General features: G+C 48.1%; 1 protein-coding gene across 3 annotated transcripts in view; it reads left to right on the forward strand.

Moving 5' to 3' along the window:
- RAD17 (RAD17 checkpoint clamp loader component) overlaps window positions 1-17,551 on the forward strand; it is a 1,130,765-nt gene that overhangs the window by 814,506 nt on the left and 298,708 nt on the right. For all 3 annotated transcript variants that reach the window (XM_069627538.1, XM_069627537.1, XM_069627539.1), the window contains one exon: window positions 11,495-11,641. In XM_069627538.1, the coding sequence (XP_069483639.1) occupies window positions 11,495-11,641 (147 nt within the window). The remainder of the gene's footprint in view (window positions 1-11,494; window positions 11,642-17,551) is intronic.

The following is a 17,551-nucleotide window of genomic DNA, read 5'->3' on the forward strand; positions in this document are numbered from 1 at the left end:
TAATCTGTGCAGTTTCATTTCCAACTAGGAAATTAAGCAAGGCGAGGAGGAGAGAAAGCAGAAGCAAAGAGAAAGGTTGTGAGGTGCTTCTGGAACTGGAGATGATTCTCAAGTTTCAGGGCACTGTTCCAGAGGGAGGCCCCAGCCGAAGAAAGATCGATCACCAACTCGTTGCTTGGAGAAGCGACTGACCCTGAGGGAGTTGGAGGCGAGTGAGTGAAGAGCTCGAGAAGGAAGATATTTAGGAAGAGAGAGTTGAAGGTAATGAGGCCCCAGACCCCAGAAGGCCTTGTGGACAATACAGAGGGTTTTGAACTTAATCCTTGCAGCCACTGGGAGCCAGTGCAGAGATTTCAGTCCTGGAGAGATACGATCCCTGGGCATCAGGCCAAGGACCAGTCTCGCAGTCCTGTTCTGGATGAGTTGCAGAGGGCGGAGAGTAGAAGCAGGCAGATTTAGAAAGAGACTTTTGCAATAGTACAGCCTAGAGAGAAACCAGAGCTCTGGAGACAATGAGCTTCTGGGGGAAGGAGAGTAAAGGAAGATTACCTTTGAGGAGGTGCAGCTGGTAGTGTGACTTCTTGGAGACGTCCGAGATGTGAGGTGAGAAGGAGAGTGTGGAGCCGAACATGACCCTGAGGTTTTTAGCCCCGCAGGTGGGAGCAGGAAGTGGGCCAAGAGAGGCTGGCCAGAGAGTGACCGGAAAAGAGGGAGCAGGTGTGCCGATGAGGACAATCTCAGTCTTACTGGCATTAAGCAGAGATCATTGCCGACACACCACTCCTGGATGGTCGGACAATCGGCTCATTTTCAGGCTACCTTCAGCCACCTCTTCTCCCTCTCTCATCTCTGAGTGTCATACGCGTAGCACTGGAAGTTGGGGCAGAGAGCGGAATGCGGTGGGCAAGAAGTGCCAGGTATTGGTTGAACAGTATGTGATCGGTTCTATGTTACTCCTAAGTTGTTAAACAAAGCAACCCTGACATTGGAGAGGGTTGTTGGAGAGGATGCACAGATACTGGCTCCCTATTTTATCTGCTATGGGACTGCCCAAAAGCCAGAGAATTCTGGCGAGTGGTGTTGGAACATATTAAACTGATCACGGGACTGGAAATCACATGGGACCCAGGCATAGTATCATTGGGAGGCAGTGGGGAGGGGGCATTCCCTTTAACAGGTCAGATAGCGAAGTTAATCACCCCCCTCCTTACTGCAGCTAAGATCTCCATAGCTCGGTTATGGAAGCACCCTGAAGGCCTGTTGTTACTTATGTGGTGGACAAAATGCTTGGTGTCGGAGAAAATCACTGCAATGCGCTTGGGAAATATCACAAGCTTTCAGAGCACATGGGCTCCCTTTATGTAATACGCTGAGAAATGCCCTGGACTAACTCGCCGTCCTCCCATGTCCTCTTGGCTCAAATAGGCCCTAAATCTGAATGGACCAATAGAGGCTCAGAGTCCCTCGTAACTGCAGCAATGGGTTCATCTCAGAGGGAAAAAACCCGGAAAAGTGCAAATGATCCCCTTGTGCATATTTGAAACTTGTGGTGATGTGTTTTTATGTGATGATGTTGTATGGTTTTCCTGAATATAACAAAAAAATATATTTTTTTCTTTTTTTCAACAAAACATTTTATCTTTGTGTTTTTTTACGAACAATGCAAAGGAGGCAGCTGGATTATTAGACCAAGGACAGGGCATAATAATTGGTGTATAGATGTAAACATTATGTATTCCTATCCAATGTATTACCTCCCCTATAAGTAGGATTGGGGGGGTGGGGCGAACATAAACGCACAGGTGTCATGTGATTGGACCAGCGCTGTGGTAGATGTATCAGATGGATTGCTGAACATGTAATTTAAATTACCAACCAGTAAATCACTGAAGGTGGGTTTCAATAATGTAAGAAGAGTTGTTTTATTTTTTCCAATCAGGCAGTTAAAATATTAGTTTCTTCCTGTGGTACTACGTGCACTACTGGTCCAAAAATATCCATGGAGATGTGAGGGTGAAAGCAGCGGTTCAACATTCTACATGTCGTTCCTATTTTTTGTTTTATTTTTTGGGAGTATTTGCTATTTTCTAGGAAGTAAAAGTGGCCGATACACCTCTTATCTGTAGGGTTGACACTGCCCATGCACACTGTTTTGCCAGAGCCGAAGTTGTTTTGTTAATTTTGTAACAATATAAACGAACAGCAAACAAACAAAAAACACACTTTACAACAGTGAGCCTCGTGTACTGCGTTATGGTGCAATGTCATTCTTTCTAGGATAGTGCATTGCAATGGGTTGAAGCTAATTGATGATTCGAGGGGATTGGGTCCTCCGACGTATTCCATATCTATGACAGGTAATGTCCACAGCTTTGCTGCTTCAGAAAATGTTCTGTGTCGATGACGTTGATGCGCCGTCCCCGAGGACCTCCTCCGACGGCCAACGTCACCCGATGTGATAAGTAGGACGCACGACGCCCGTAGCCTCAGTTCCGTTTTTTCTGCGAACGTCTTCACTTCGAGAATCTCGGTACGCCTCGACTCTTTGGAGTTTGTTGTATTCTTCTCGGTACCTTTGAACCTATTCGGTTTTTGTGAAAACCTGTTCATGAAACGATGTCTACCTCGTCTTCCACCCCGTGTCCGGGCTTCAAGAAATGCGGGACTGTGGGTCCAAGATGTAGGTCACAGACTCGCACGATGCCTGCCTCTGGTGCCTCGGTGAGGCCCACGATATGAACGACTGTGTCGACTGCCAGTCACTCACGGCCAAGGCCTTGCGGGAGCGCAAGAAGTTGTCGGTAGGTCGGGTGTCTAAGTCCCGGAAGTCGAGGTTTACGGGGCTTTCGACGGATGACTCGAGAGGCGACTCTCCGCGTCATCGTCGGAAGTCCAGTGGGTCTCCTTCCAGGAGTCGGTCTCGCCACTCCTCTGCCTCTTCGAGGCATTCCCGGAAGCGCCGGCATCGGTCACCTTCCCTGTCCTCTTCCGAGGACTCTGCCCGTCGCTTATCCCACCATGCAAGCGGCACCGGAGGAATGGACTTCCTTCGGGAAGAAAATGTTGGGGATTCTCGAATCGCAGAGCACCGGTCCGTCCGCGCTTCCGAGTGGGGTCGGTCGGCACCGGTCGAGAGACAACGCCCATACGCCTTCAGGCCCGGGTGGTCGGCACGGCACGCGGGAGAGGTCCCGCTCGGACAAGGGTAGCCGTTCTCGCCATGCCTGTTCCAGGTCCCGGGCCTCGTCGCGCTCGAGACCGCATGATCCTGTGCCGTCTTCGAGGAAGACGTCGACGTCTGTGGCGCCGAGGTCGTCAACGATCTCTCTCGAGGCTCTGCCTCCGAGGGGGTCGTCGGCGCCTAGGTCGTCGAGAGACGCACTCGGAGCTCTGGCTTCGAGGCCTGTGTCGACGCCGTCGATGCTGGCGGCGCTGCAGCTGATGTTGACGCCGATTCACTCAACGCCGGCGCCAACTCGTTCGGCGCCCTCGACGCCTTTCGAGGCGGTGGTGTCGGAGGGGCCCCGTGGTACAGGGTTAGCCCCTAGAAAGGCTCTGGCTAAGGTCAGGCATAGCTTTGGTCCCCAGGTGTCTTCCCCTCACCACCTGGAGTACATTTCAGAGGGTGATGAAGGCTCTGATGAAGGCTTGGTTCCGGTTACGGTGCAAGATGAGCTTCTCTCGGGCCATAGCCAGTTTCACCTGAGGCAGTCACTGCATGATGCCAGTGGACTGGACACCTCTCCGGAGGTGGAGTTTTGTAGGCCGGAGCCTGGCACTCATGCCGATTCTTCGTACCGGCGCCTTATGTCTCGGGTCACGGAGTACTTGGGATGGTCGGCTCCCCCAGGGGAGTTTGTTCAGGATGATCTCACGGACATCCTTGATCTTGGTCCCCCCACTGACCCGGTACTGCCGTTTCATATGGCTCTGCAGAGAAGGGTGGCGGCGGCTTGGACTGCTCCGGAGTGTCTCCCGGCAGTGGGCAAGTCTTTGTCGCGAAAATACCGTCCAGCCAGTAGCGATCCCTGCTACTTGTCCAGGCACCCCACTCCGGAGAGTTTGGTGGTGCAGGCGGCTACGGCCCCAGTAAAGCAGGCGTCGTACCCTACCATCTCTCCGGATAGGGACGACAAACGTTTTTATGACTGGGCAAAGAAAGTGTTTTCTTCTGGGGGTATGGCGCCTCAGGCAGCCAACTCCGTATGTGCCTTGTCTCGTTTCACACACACTCTGTGGAACTGTGTTGCATTAGCGGCTGAACATATTCCCGAAGGGGATGAACGGGATGGTTTCCTTGCTATGGGTCAGGATGGCAAGGATGCCATGTGTGAGGCCGTTCAGTCGGGTTGGGACATGGCAGATTGTGTCAGCCAGTCCATGGCGGCGAGCACCGTAATACGCAGGTTTGCGTGGTTGTGGAAGTCTGGGTTCGCTCCTGATGTGCAGTCCCGGCTCCTCAACATGCCCTTTGACGGTGAGCATCTTTGGCAGCAAGGCTGACGAGAGCCTTGAGAGGTTGCAGACCTCCAAAGCTGCAGCAAAGTCGTAGGGCACTGCAGTTCGACAACCTCCGCCCTTTCGTCCTAGGGGACAGCAATGGAGGGGAGGTTCCTTTCGCTATTACTGTCCTTCAGTAAAGCGAGAGGAGCTGTCGGTCAAAGAGGCCACCGTAAGAGTGCCAGAGGTGGAAAACAAGGTACTCTAGGTGCCAAGGCCGCTCGGGCAGTTGCCTCTTTGCCCTCAGGCAACGCCGCAGCCGCTACCACTCAGGCCAGGTCCCATGGTTCGCCGGTTGGGGGAAGGCTGGCACAGCATCTTGTAGAGTGGCGTGCCATTACTTCAGAGGTGTGGGTTCTGGAGATCATAACCCATGGCTACTGTCTTCCCTTTCGGCAGAGGCCTCACGACAATCCACTTGGGAACCTCTCTTTGAAGAGTCCGGATCCGCTCCTTGCGCAGGAAATTCAAGCCCTGCTGGAGTAAGGCACCATAGAACTGGTGCCTGTAGCGGAGAGGAACAAGGGATGGTATTCCCCTTATTTTTTGATTTCGAAGAAAGACGGGGGATTGAGACCCATCATGGACTTGCGCGGTTTGAACAAACTCCTCAGGAAGGACAAGTTCAAGATGGTTACTCTCTCTCAAGTCCTCCAGGCCCTTCAACCAACTTCAGGACTGGTTGGTGTCTCTCGACCTCAAGGATGCTTACTTCCATGTGCCGATCCATCCCAAGCACAAGAAGTACCTGAGGTTCGCGGTTGGCGACTCGCGCTTTCAGTTTTGGGTCCTGCCGTTCGGATTGACCTCGGCCTGAGGGTTTTCACCAAGCTCATGGTGGTGGTGGCAGCGCATCTCAGGAAAGGGGGGGGGAATTCACGTCTACCCCTACCTGGACGATTGGTTGATCAGGGGGAGCTCTCCTGAGTAAGTCCTGGATCATCTGTCCGTCACCTGCCACTCCCTTCACAGGCTGGGCTTCTCCCTCAATTTAAAGAAGTCCCATTTGACGCCAACACAGCGGCTTTAGTACATCGGAGCAGTGCTCGACACATCCCTGGGGCTGTGTTTTCCTCCCCAGGTGAGGGCTCTTCACATTCAGCAGATGGTGCACAAGTTTCAACTTGCCCAGACTCTCCCAGCGTCCGAGTTCTTGGGACTGCTCAGCCTCATGGCATCCTGCATTCTTCTGGTGCCAGAGGCCAGGTGGCGGATGAGATCTTTGCAATGGGCACTCAAGCTCCAGTGGTCTCGGTCCTCCGGCAGGATGTCGGACCCTGCTCAGGTGCCGCCCTCGTTCACCCAGGACCTTCTGTGGTGGGCCGTCGAAGGCAATCTGATGAAGGGGGCTCCATATTGGCTACCTGGCGGGAGGTGACGATCGTGGCGGACGCATCCCTCACAGGATGGGGAGCTCATGCCAACGAGTTGACAGTCAGCGGTCGTTGGTCTCCGTCGGAGTCCAGACTCCATATCAATCTGTTGGAGCTGGGGGCTGTCGGGCTAGCCCTGAAGGCTTTTCTGCCGACTGTGCGAGGAAAGAGTGTCCTGATTCTAACGGACAACACGGTGGCCATGCACTACCTCAACAAAAAGGTGGGGGGCAGGGTCACTTCCTCTGTGCAGGGAGGCGATGCAGCTCGAGTTCTGGGCTATCCAGCAGGAAGTTTCGATCTCGGCTGTTCATCTGGCCGGAGACGACAACGAGACGGCGGACGCTCTGAGCAGGCAGAGCACGATCTCTCACGAGTGGGAGCTGGCTCAGGAGATTCTCCTGGAGATCTTCGCCCTTTGGGGGACCCCTCAAGTGGATCTCTTCGCCTCCAGTGTCAACGGGAAGTGCAAAAGGTTCTGCTCGCGGGCACTTCCTCCAAAAGGAGCCTTAGGAGATGCGTTGGTGGTGGAGTAGTCATTCCCACTGCTGTACACGTTTCCTCCAGTCCCCATCATCCCGCAAGTACTGCGGAGGTTACGGAGGTTCGGTTCCCGGATGATCCTCATTGCTCTGGCGTGGGCCCAGAGGACGTGGTACCCGGACCTTCTCAACTTGTCCATCTGCCCTCCACGTCGTTTTCCCTACCGAGACGATCTGCTCTCACGGGAGGGGCGGGTCAGGTTCTCCATCCAGAGGTCGGATCCCTCAACCTTCACGCTTGTCTTCTGAAAGGTTGAGGTATAAGTATCGGGACCTCCCTGAAGACGTGATGGAGGTGTTGCTCTCGGCCAGGCGGCCGGCAACTACGTCTCTGTACCGTTGCCGTTGGCGGAAGTTCTGCGACTAGTGCAGAGGTAAGAATGTGGATCCTTTTGAGTGTGACATTCCCATGGTTCTGTCTTTTTTGCTTTCCTTGGCTCACAGGGGCTTGCAAGTGGGGACCATTAAAGGTTACCTGGCGGCACTATCCATATTTAAGCGCTCGTCTGAAGAATGTTCCTATTTTAAGATTCCTTTAATTTCTTCGTTTTTCTTCGTTTTTGAAAGGGCTCACTAATGTGTTCCATCCGTCACCTTTTCTGGTGCCAGGTTGGGATTTGAACCTTGTTCTTAAGTTTCTTATGGGTGCTCCGTTCAAGCCTTTGCATTCTTGCCCTTTGAGGCTGTTAACTCTGAAAACTGTGTTTTTGGTTGCGGTTACTTCCGCTCGCAGAGTGAGTGAGTTACAGGCGCTTTCAGTTAAGCCACCCTTCACTGTGTTTCATAAGGACAGGGTTGTCCTTCGAGTTCGTCCTTCCTTTCTTCCGAAGGTGGTTTCGGAATTTAATTTGAGCCAGAAGGTGGTTCTTCCGGCGTTCTATTCTCCTCCACATCCTGGTAAGGAAGAGGAGAGTCTCCATAGGCTTGATCCTAGGAGAGCGTTGAGCCTTTATATTTCGCGCATGTCCCGGGTCAGAGTGGACGATCAACTTTTCATTGGTTCCGCTGGAAAGCGTTTGGGACAAGCTGTGACGAAACAGACTTTGTCTCGTTGGATTATTTTAGCTATCTCCGAGTGTTAACGCTTGGCGGGTAAGGACCCTCCGGCTGGCTTGCGGGCCCATTCTACCAGGGGTGTGGCTGCGTTTACTGCCCTGCAGAGGGGTGCTCCTATTTGTCACATCTGTGATGCAGCCTCATGTGCTTCGGTACATACTTTTGTACGTCACTACTCCCTCGATTCCATCCGAGGGCAGGATCTGGCCTTTGGCAAGGCAGTCCTTTATTCTGCAATTTGATTGGGCATGCTAAATTTGGGTTCTAAATTATTTTCCCACCTCCTTGCTTGGTACTGCTTTGGGAGTCTGTCATAGATATGGAATACGTCGGACGACCCAATCCCCTCGAAGAACAAGTTACTCTCTTACCTGGTAACGTTCTTTCGATGGGATGGTCCGACGACGTATTCCATATCGCTCCCTTCCTACCTTCCCTGCTGCAGAATTTCTTATGCGATTGCAGCTTGCAGTCCGCAAGGCCTTGTGTGTCTGACTGGCAGAAAACTGGTGTCACACATTCTGGGGGAAAAAACTACAACTGAGGCTACGGGCGTCGTGCGTCCTACTTATCACATCGGGTGACGTCGGAGGAGGTCCTTGAGGACGGCGCATCGACGTCATCGATGCAGGACGCAGACGCCAAACATTTTCCGAACCAGCACAGCTGTGGACATTACCTGTCACAGATATGGAAAACGTCGTCGGACCATCCCATCGAAAGAACATTACCAGGTAAGAGAGTAACTTGTTCTTCTCCTGACTTCATCTTGATGGCATTTCTTATGAAGATGTAAGTACTGCAGTGGTGGTTAGAAGCCATCAGAACTTCATTTGACTCTCACCTCTTCCAATGCAGTTTGGGATTGGCTTATTTTTCCTTTATTTGGGTGCTTTTCAAATTAATTAAAATGCAAAACACAATGAAAATAATAACTAAATACTGAAAATTACTGTAAAGAAAGGCAAGACAATTTGGCCTGCTTTTCTTTATTTTCAACCTTTCTTTGATTTTATTACATGCATTGTTCATTTTTACACAGTACCTTTTGAGTTTTGGAAATCTAGAAGTGTAATGTAATATTAAAGTTAAAGATTATTTATACAACGCACTAGTACCTCCGGAGAGTGGTCCTCTGGCAGAGCTGAAAAGGAAGGAGTGTGGGGTGGGTTAGTAAGGCATGGCAGAAAGAGGAAGAGCAAGAGTTGTGATGTCCTGTTGACAGCTTCAGTTCGGTTTGCACCATTCGCTGAGCTTGGGTTGTGATTTACATCTCTGCCTGTGCTGTGTGCTGGGCGTTTGTAGTGGTTCATTTGCTGGGTTCTGCGCATGGTGGTAGCTTTCCTCTCTGTCTAGCGGTGTATGGTCATGAGGTGGTGAAGGCCTGCCTCCTTCCCTTGGTGGAGATGGGTATGGTTGAAGGGTTTTAGGGCCTCCTGGGGTGCCAGTTAATTGGGTAATGCTCTTCCCTCAGCCGCTATAGTGCATGTCCCTGGGTTGATGTCTATAGTAGGGGTAATGTTTGGTTGTGGGTCTTTTCGGAGTCCTTCCCTGGCTTCTTCCTTCATGTTTGTCTTGCCTATTGTACATACCAAAACAGTGTGCCCCCTTCATTCATTCAAAAGGACTGTAGAAACAGATACATTTGATAATGCTAATTTCTGATACTAATTTCGCATTATAAAAGAACAATTATAATAATAATGTATGGTAAACCGGAAGACACTAAGAGGTTAGCCCAAACCCAATCAAAGAAAGTTAGGGGAGCAGTCAAAGCTTAGTCTCAAGAAAAGTGTGAGAGTGGTTTAGGGCTACAATATGTCCACACAGAGCAACATCAGTAATTCAAGTTGGATTGTATTTCAAAATATAGTTATTTATTGGCCCTTTAGTTACACGCTAAGCATATAGAAACATGGGTGAGTATTGTCACACAAAACCACATCTTATATATATGCACATTCACGAATAGGAGAATAAAGTTGCACATTAATTACCAGTGCAATACAGGTGAGTAGTTAGATGCAGAGAACGATAGGCAGAGAGCCAACACAAGGACAGCTTCCCACCCAATATCAGTAAGTCCAATACTGAGATGTTCTGGTGCCTTATGGCCAAAGTCACAAGTTCCAAGGTTTTGCACCCTCATGTATGTCTGTTTAGAAAGGATGCAGTGGGCTGTGATGGTGCTTTTTAGAATGTTTCCAAAATTAGATCAGCATTCAGTAAAGTTAAGGTGAGTGCTCAATTCAATCAGACACACTAGTATAGGCCTGGGGAAGGATCCTTAACCCAGTGTTCCACCCCCAAAGGAACACTTGCAGGAGTCCCACTTTGGTCCAAGATTCAGGCTGCGAGCAAGCCCCAAACCACCAATGGGTAAGGACCTGCACCATTCAAACAGCCTGGGGTTGTCAAATACTGGGCAACCACTGGTCACCATATCTGCCCAGCAACAGACTTTCAGGAGCCAGAGTTTGTGGATTGGGACCAGGCAGTCCCAGCCCCCTCCTCTGACTCTCACACGCGCACACAGAGCACCAGAGCCTGCGAAATCCACAGCTTTCTCCGGGAAAGGGATTTCCATATAAGGCCTTTCCTGGCCTGAGAAGACCAGAAGAAGGCCTAAGAACAAGCGAAAAAACTTGTGGCGCAGCCATCATACGGTGCTAGCTTTAGTAGCCATCTTTAGAAGTCATTTGCAGTAAATGTAGAAATGCACAAGTAATATGACGTTAAAACAGTACAAATCATGCAGCTTCCTCCAGCATGTCTTAGGCACATTGTCAAAGTAACCAAAAAGCCATTATATAGAAAGATTTAAGGATACAAAGTATCATTAACTGCACTTCACTGTAGGGTGATGAGTGCAATTGTAAAAATGCAAGAATTCAAAAATAGACGCATATAGATAGTTATATTGTCTAGTCAGTTTCCCCATAAGACTGAGCAAAACGGGCAAGGGAAGAAAGAAGGCTTTACTGACCTCCAAAATGTAAGGGCAGGGTTCAAAACCAGCAACTTTCTCTATAGAGAAAAAGTGCAAAAAGAAAATATTTTCAAACACATGTGTTTGAACCTATGCAACACTATCTTCCCGCTCGCAAGAGAGCTTTGTGTTCATGGTCAGAACATGAAGGTGCTGCTGCCACCCTCGGTAAATGGTGTTGACATAATAAACAGTGTCTCCAAAGTGTGTGTGCAATCAATTAAAGCGTTATGTGCACACGTCGCTCTCTGGTTTTGTAGCTAATCCAGAAAAAGCATGCAAATATAAAACCGATTAACAAACTGAAACAAGAAACATGATTTACTTGCAACAGTATTTTGAAGCTTGTCAATTTTAGTCCCATGTCCAAACTTCCCTGCAGATGGGGACATTAATGTCAATAATAGCAAATACAAATGCTTCGATACATATTTTTGCACAAACACATTTTTTAATAGGTGAAAATAAACATTCTGAGAAAGGCATCGGTTGGAAGCAACATGCTGGGTAGCATGGATATGTGGTGCCGTTACTGATCCGCTGCTGTTGATGCCTACAGTTTAGTTTTTAAAAAAAAGTGTAATTCTCTGGGCCAACCACTAGATGTTGGACTAAGACAGTTGTGACTCCAAAACAGATAGATACAAGCTGCTGAAAAAAAATCCTGTTAAAAGTATGGAACTTTTCCCATATATATGTGCCATGTCACATGCTGCTCCTATGACGCCATACCTGAGCCTACAAAGGATTTGCAGCGGCACCCCATAGTGGCTATTTAAAGATTTTAGGATACAGTCTGCGCCTATACCTATTTCAAAGATGATGATTCTGTGAGAGGAATATAGTATTCATAAAGGACATTGGCAAATGCAAGCAATTTGTTCTTCTAGATTTGAAAGCAATGTAATGCCAGACCTAGTACAGATATTGATCCACATACACTGTTATTTTGTTTGTATTATGTTTGAAAACTTTCACCATGTATTTTTTGGTAGTTGCTTATCTAATAGAGGATTCTTTTCCATTTCATCTAGGCAGTTGTGGAAAAGTCGCACATGCCTGGTGACTTCTTTAATTTATATCTTCAGCAAAACTATTTAGATTTCTTCACTGAAATGGATGACGTTGTCCGAGCTAGCGAATACCTGAGTATTGCTGACTTCCTAACAGGGGACTGGAATGTAAGATATCCTGTTCTCTAATTTTTAAAAATGTAATACTGTTTATTCCTAACATGCAGGAAAATTAAATGTCTACAAGATGAACTTTTTAAAATGTGCTTGCATTGGATATGTACCTTTTCAGCATAACTTCTTGGGTGTCCCCCGCATCCAGGCAAAGGGCCAAATTCTTAGTTGTAAGCTGAACTGGCTGAATTGACTCCCGATTTATCCGTGCACTCTCTAATGTTCCTTTCTCTATGCATGGCATACACATTCAGAATATTCCAGACACCTTCCAGCATAGCCATTTTAGCACAAATCAGTTGCTTGCTTTTATACAGTGTTGAATAATGGGTGTGTGCTCTCATTGAACTTCACCAAGATGTAAGTGTAAAATCATTTGATGGCGCATTCAAACTCTGTGATTAATTCCCATCAGGACTGGAGATTGTATTCTAGTTGTTGTAGTCTTTGTGCCAACTATCTTGCTTTTAAGACACCGAGTTCAGTCTCCTAATGCCTGTGCTAAATTCAGTTTTTAAGTCAAACTATTGTTATGTAATATGTATCCAATGATATAGCTATCAATGATCAATCCGGTCTCTCCAAATGATATGTGTTTGTTCAAAAAGATTGCTGCAGCAGCCTACGTGTGTTTCCACCAATGACGGTCCTCCTCAGTGCAATATTGATTTTCAAGACAACGCTGTGTATGGGCGTATGTTTCCTCTGTCAGTTTTCACTCAGTCTCTATCCCTCCAGTTCTCATCTTCACCATTGCCTGGCATCTCAGCTCTAACCCTGGAACGGCCCCTTTTGCTGTTAAACAATCTTGCTTTTCTGCAAGGGACTAGGATTAGAAATGTGTGCTAGAAGTATTAATGAGCTGTCAGATAGTGCCAGTTGAAAGTAGATTGTTTAAATAGTTTATAGCCTAGGAAAAGGTTTAGGTATGCGTATAAGAGGCTTAGAGCTACTTTCAACAAAATTACAATATAGAGAGAAGGAACTAAGGATTTGTTAAAGTCTTGCATCAGCATGGGTTGGTGGACTATAGACTGAAATTGCTTGAGTGGTGACCCATCATGGAGTCCCTCGCCTACTGACTCTTTAAAGTTAGGATGTGAAAACCACTGAAAAGCATCCTAATTTTAAATAAACTCCTTCAAGCACCAGAATGTATGTGCTTTGTAGGTCTGTTTCTAGCTAAATACAGAGGCCTGAACCGTCCTCAAATGCCTGTATAGCAAAGAAAGGCAAGATTTGTCCTGCTCACCCGACTTTGCACACCCTGAAACCTGCATTTTGCTACCAATATTAAAGGCAATCCATAAAGGATTCTGCCATCGCAAAAATGAAAGCTACGTAGCTAAAACCTTTTTCTTGGACCTGGATAAGAATGTTGCTAAGGTGTATAGATAAATATGTACAGTAGGCTGAATCTTGTAGGAATTTCCTTTAGTGAGGTTCCTGTGATGCTGCAGAACAGAATTGTACCGTTGATCTGAACCTTATCTTGGTTTACTTTTATCATTACTTATCTGTGCTACTTGATGCAGAGAGGTTGAACCTTAAAATTCGAACAGCTGACATAAGTAAGGATACCTTGAGTTTGTTTTCTTTCACTTATTGCTCCAGTACATGCTTTTCTATCAGTTAGTATGGGGTTGAGTTGGTCTGTGGACAGTTGAATAATAGCCCAGCTTTGCCACTTGCTGTGGTAACCTATTAGGTCCTTGTTGTATGATGCATGCTGCATCTCAGAACTAGTGTTGAATGGGGCTGGGAAGCTGCTTCATGGTCCTCCCTGATTGGGCTCCTCTGAACTTTGCAAGGTGTGTCTTAAGCATGTCGTCTTTTCTGATGGATTGACCCTTTTTGTCCACTGGGACGATGCCCTCGTTGGACAGCAGTCCATCTCTTTTTCTAAGTGTTTGGCTTTTTCAGCTTACCTAAACCATTTAGCCTGCACCTGGGCCGCTTGTTCAGCTGTTAGTCTGCTGACTCAGGCAGCCCTCAACGAGGATGGGTGCAGCTTTCTTGCCATTGGGATATAGGTGAGCTACTGTTTTGTGGAACTCTGAGGTGTCCCTGGCCTTGCATCACTGCAGCAGAGTAACTGTTGGTCTGGTATATTGACCAAGTTTGGAAGCACCCTGATTGCTCCATGAAACAAATAGAAGCTGCCATTTTGCATCCACTTCTCATTCTTGGGAGGAATATTTATTTTGAGATCGAAAGATTTTGTTGCCTTGCAATGAGGCTTCGCTGCTGACATGAACCTCGACTTGTGAGATGCTTAATTATGAACAGCGGCAGCCATTTTGGAGTGGAACACAAAGGTAATGCAGAATGTTAGTCAATGCTTCACATGGCATTTTTCTTAACTGTTTCTGTATGTGTCAATGGCTGCCCAAGTGCCTATTCACTGGCAGCCCTTTTGCAGGGGTTTCCCCTTCTGCTATATCCGAAACTAACTGAGATTTGCTCTGTAACAATAGGGAAGATTAGAGCTTTGGGAGTAGGGGAAGATTCACTTTCTACTTGCTAAGCTTTAATTTCGCAACCCAGGCCCTTTCCGTTTGGGACCCTTGCATGACTCCTCTGTAACTCTATCTCTGCCCTTTCTGTGCCCTGGACATGGTAAGAAAGAATCTGATACAGAATTTTATTGATTATGCCAAATGAAAACCTTATCAGGATGACACTCTGTAGAGTGTGAAGGACCAACGACTGAAGTAAAACTAAAGCTGTAATAATGGCTCAGCAATTTGAGTAACCCAGATTGCGATTTTTATGGTTAATAAAGAACCATTTAATTTGATAATGCAAAAGTGGTGAAACAGTATGCTAAACAAATATTTGTTTACATTATTAATACAGATCTGGAGTCTGAGCCGTTTATGATCCTTTGAAATAATATTTTTAACTCGCATCAACCTGACATCCAAACCTTGACATGGTTGCCCTGAAAATGATGGCATCCCAGGCAAGCCGGGTGGGTTTCTGTGGATGTAGACTGTTAGATTGATCAAACTAGTGCCTAGATGGCTGCAATATCCCCAAGCTGGAGGCTGAACTCCAGCTGAACATTTCTGAAAAGTAAATTGATGTATTGAAATCAAAACAATATTCTAATAATATTTATCCTGAATCCCTTTTAAACAGCGAATGTTGGAATTTGTGAAAAAGCTGCTAATCAAAGTAGTTAATCAGATGCAGCCTTCTAGTTTCTTATTAGGTGTTCAACACTTGCTGAGCCCCACCCTCACCCACAGTTGGCCTGGGGCACTCCATTCTGCTTTATCCTTGATAAAGATTGGTATTTCCCTCTACAGGATCTGGTGGTGGGCGCGGTTAGGGAGTTTTTACCAAAGTCCACCTGTGGTAGGAGTGTAGACTGACACTTGGGGGCAGAGGGTCCCAACTCTTCGTATAGGCTTGAACTATGGAAGTATGTTGGTAGCAATGGATGAGCAGCCAGGCTTAGTCTAGGAGGGTGATGGGCTGTAGTTGAGTACAAAGACCTTTGAGCACACTTATAGACAAGGAAGCACTTACCCACTGTAGTTATATAATAATATGCTTATTTATTATCTAGATACTAGTCAATGTTAAAATAAAGCACTTCAGGTAAGTAAAAACAGTTCACACAGATAAATATTTACACAAGATATTTGCTGTGTCCTTGGGCACAGGAGAACACATTTGGGTCATCCACCCCAACGTGACTTAAGAAGCGCAGGAGGAGCAAACAGCAACACAAAACCTCCCTAGGTAAGTACCCAGGAGTTAGACAGTACCTTCTATGATGAAGAAGAGCAATGTCACAGACGGGACCCCAAGGTAAGACGACCACAGCTGTAGTTCGGGAATCTGGCCTTGGTGGCTGGATGAAGAACTTTTGGTGGGAGCAGACGGTCAGACTTGGTCACAGCGATGCCAGACTGTCTGGTCTTCACTGCACTTGGTTGTGGAGGCTCGACCCAGGCTTTGGAGCAGTGACAGTTGTCACTTGGCAGACTTCTTCCTTCTCTCAGTCCTTGACTTTTCTGAGGGGACTTTTACGATCAGGATGGAGTATCCTTAGACTCAGAAAGATGCCCACAAGTTGGCAGCCAAAACTGTGTCGATGAGACGATGCACTCCACCAGTGCTAGGGTATTTCGGTTTTGCAGGCCTGGACTGTCGCAGAAGTTTGTGGGATGGCTCAAATTGCAGACGGTTGTGAGGCTGGTTTGGCCCACCAGTCCAAGGGAGGAAGATGTCCGGTCTGTATGTTCCCTGTCACTTAGAAGAAAGGGCTGGAGCTGCAGCAGTTACTGAGTCGGCTTGGCATTCGCTGGAGCTGGCTGCAGACTTCCTTCTTCAGAATGTTACTTCCAGTGGTCAACTCTGACTTCAGCATCAAGACCCTAGCCTTTAATGCAGGAACCCAGCCAATCAGCATGCATGTAACATTCATTATCGAGCATGGGGTCTGGCATGGATTCACATGCTCATGAATATTCCCCGTCGTCAGGCTGGGAATCCTCGGTAAAGAAAAAATTAGTATCAGTTTTGTTTCTGATCTGTCTTTCTTAGTAGTAACCAATCACCGTTCTCTGGGTCATACTGCCCCCAGCCAATGACTGCACTCTCCCCAAGCCCCGCCTATGGCAGCCATCCTCAGATTTTTACCGCACGCTCAAGTGTTGGGAGTCCTCGTGATTTAGCTCTCGAGTTTTTGCTGCGTTTCGCACTTTTCAGGAGATTTTCTAATTTTTTCGGTTTAATCGAGCCTCAAGCTCCACCGTTTCTACTTCCGATAATGGGGACCCGTTTCGGAATTCTCTACGCCCCTCAAGGGTGAAGTTTTCGTCGAGTTTACACTTCTTGGAGGATTCCGGAAGATCTGCGGCCTACCTAAACGGACATGGCCCAAGACAAGGGAAGCTCGACGCCCGGATCCAAGCTGTTCAGGTGCTGCCCTGGATGCGGATTGCAGAACGTTTTCAAGGAGGACGAGCACTTGTGTTGTCTCTACTGACTTCATGAGGACAAGACGCACATGGAGAAGGACTGTGCGTTCTGCAAGAACCTTTCGGAACGGACCAAACAAGATCGTCGTTCCCGCCTTGCCGCCTGGCTGGAGAAGGGCACAGCAGGTGAGAAGAAAAAGTCGGAGCGGGCTTCTAAGTCCTGTGAGGGCGCCCCGGCGACGGGAGCCCAACAGAAGGCCAAGCACTGCGAGTCCGTGGGCACCGGGAGTGCCGAAAGGTCGGGCTCTTCGGCTGCCAGGCAGGGCGCTACTTCCCCGGCACGTTCGACCACGGGCCAGCACTCTCGTTCGGGGAAGAGGAAGTCCGAGAACCCGGGTAAGCCGCTGGAGCAGACTCAGTCGATCTCGAAGGGAGAGCGAGGCGCTGACCCTCCCCCCAAGGCGAAGGCCCAGGACGCACCTAAGGTGGTGAGGGCTTTGATCCATCCGGCAAAGGCCTCTGTCGAAGTGGTCGCTGTGACCTTGGCGAAGCCGGCTGAGACTACGGCAGTGGAAATAGCCTCTGGGCCCAGAGTATCCTTGCCACCGCGGAGAGAGTCCTCTTTCTCCAGCATGGGGTCTGGCATGGATTCACATGCTCATGAATATTCCCCGTCGTCAGGCTGGGAATCCTCGGTAAAGAAAAAACCAGTATCAGTTTCGTTTCTGATCTGTCTTTCGTAGTAATAACCAATCACTGGTCTCTGCGTCATACTGACCACAGCCAATGACTGCCCTCTACCTAAGCACCGCCTCTGGCAGCCATCTTCAGATTTTTACCGCACGTTCATGTGTTGGGATCCTCGTGCTATTGCTCTCGAGCGTTAGTGCTATTTTTTTCACGTTTTTTCTCAAAAACTTTGTTTTTTCGGTCAAAAGAGCCTCAAGCTCCACCGACTCTCCATCCG

Source organism: Ambystoma mexicanum, chromosome 6p (assembly GCF_040938575.1).
Source record: "Ambystoma mexicanum isolate Mex_15411 chromosome 6p, UKY_AmexF1_1, whole genome shotgun sequence".
In the NCBI taxonomy this organism is placed as follows: domain Eukaryota; kingdom Metazoa; phylum Chordata; class Amphibia; order Caudata; family Ambystomatidae; genus Ambystoma; species Ambystoma mexicanum.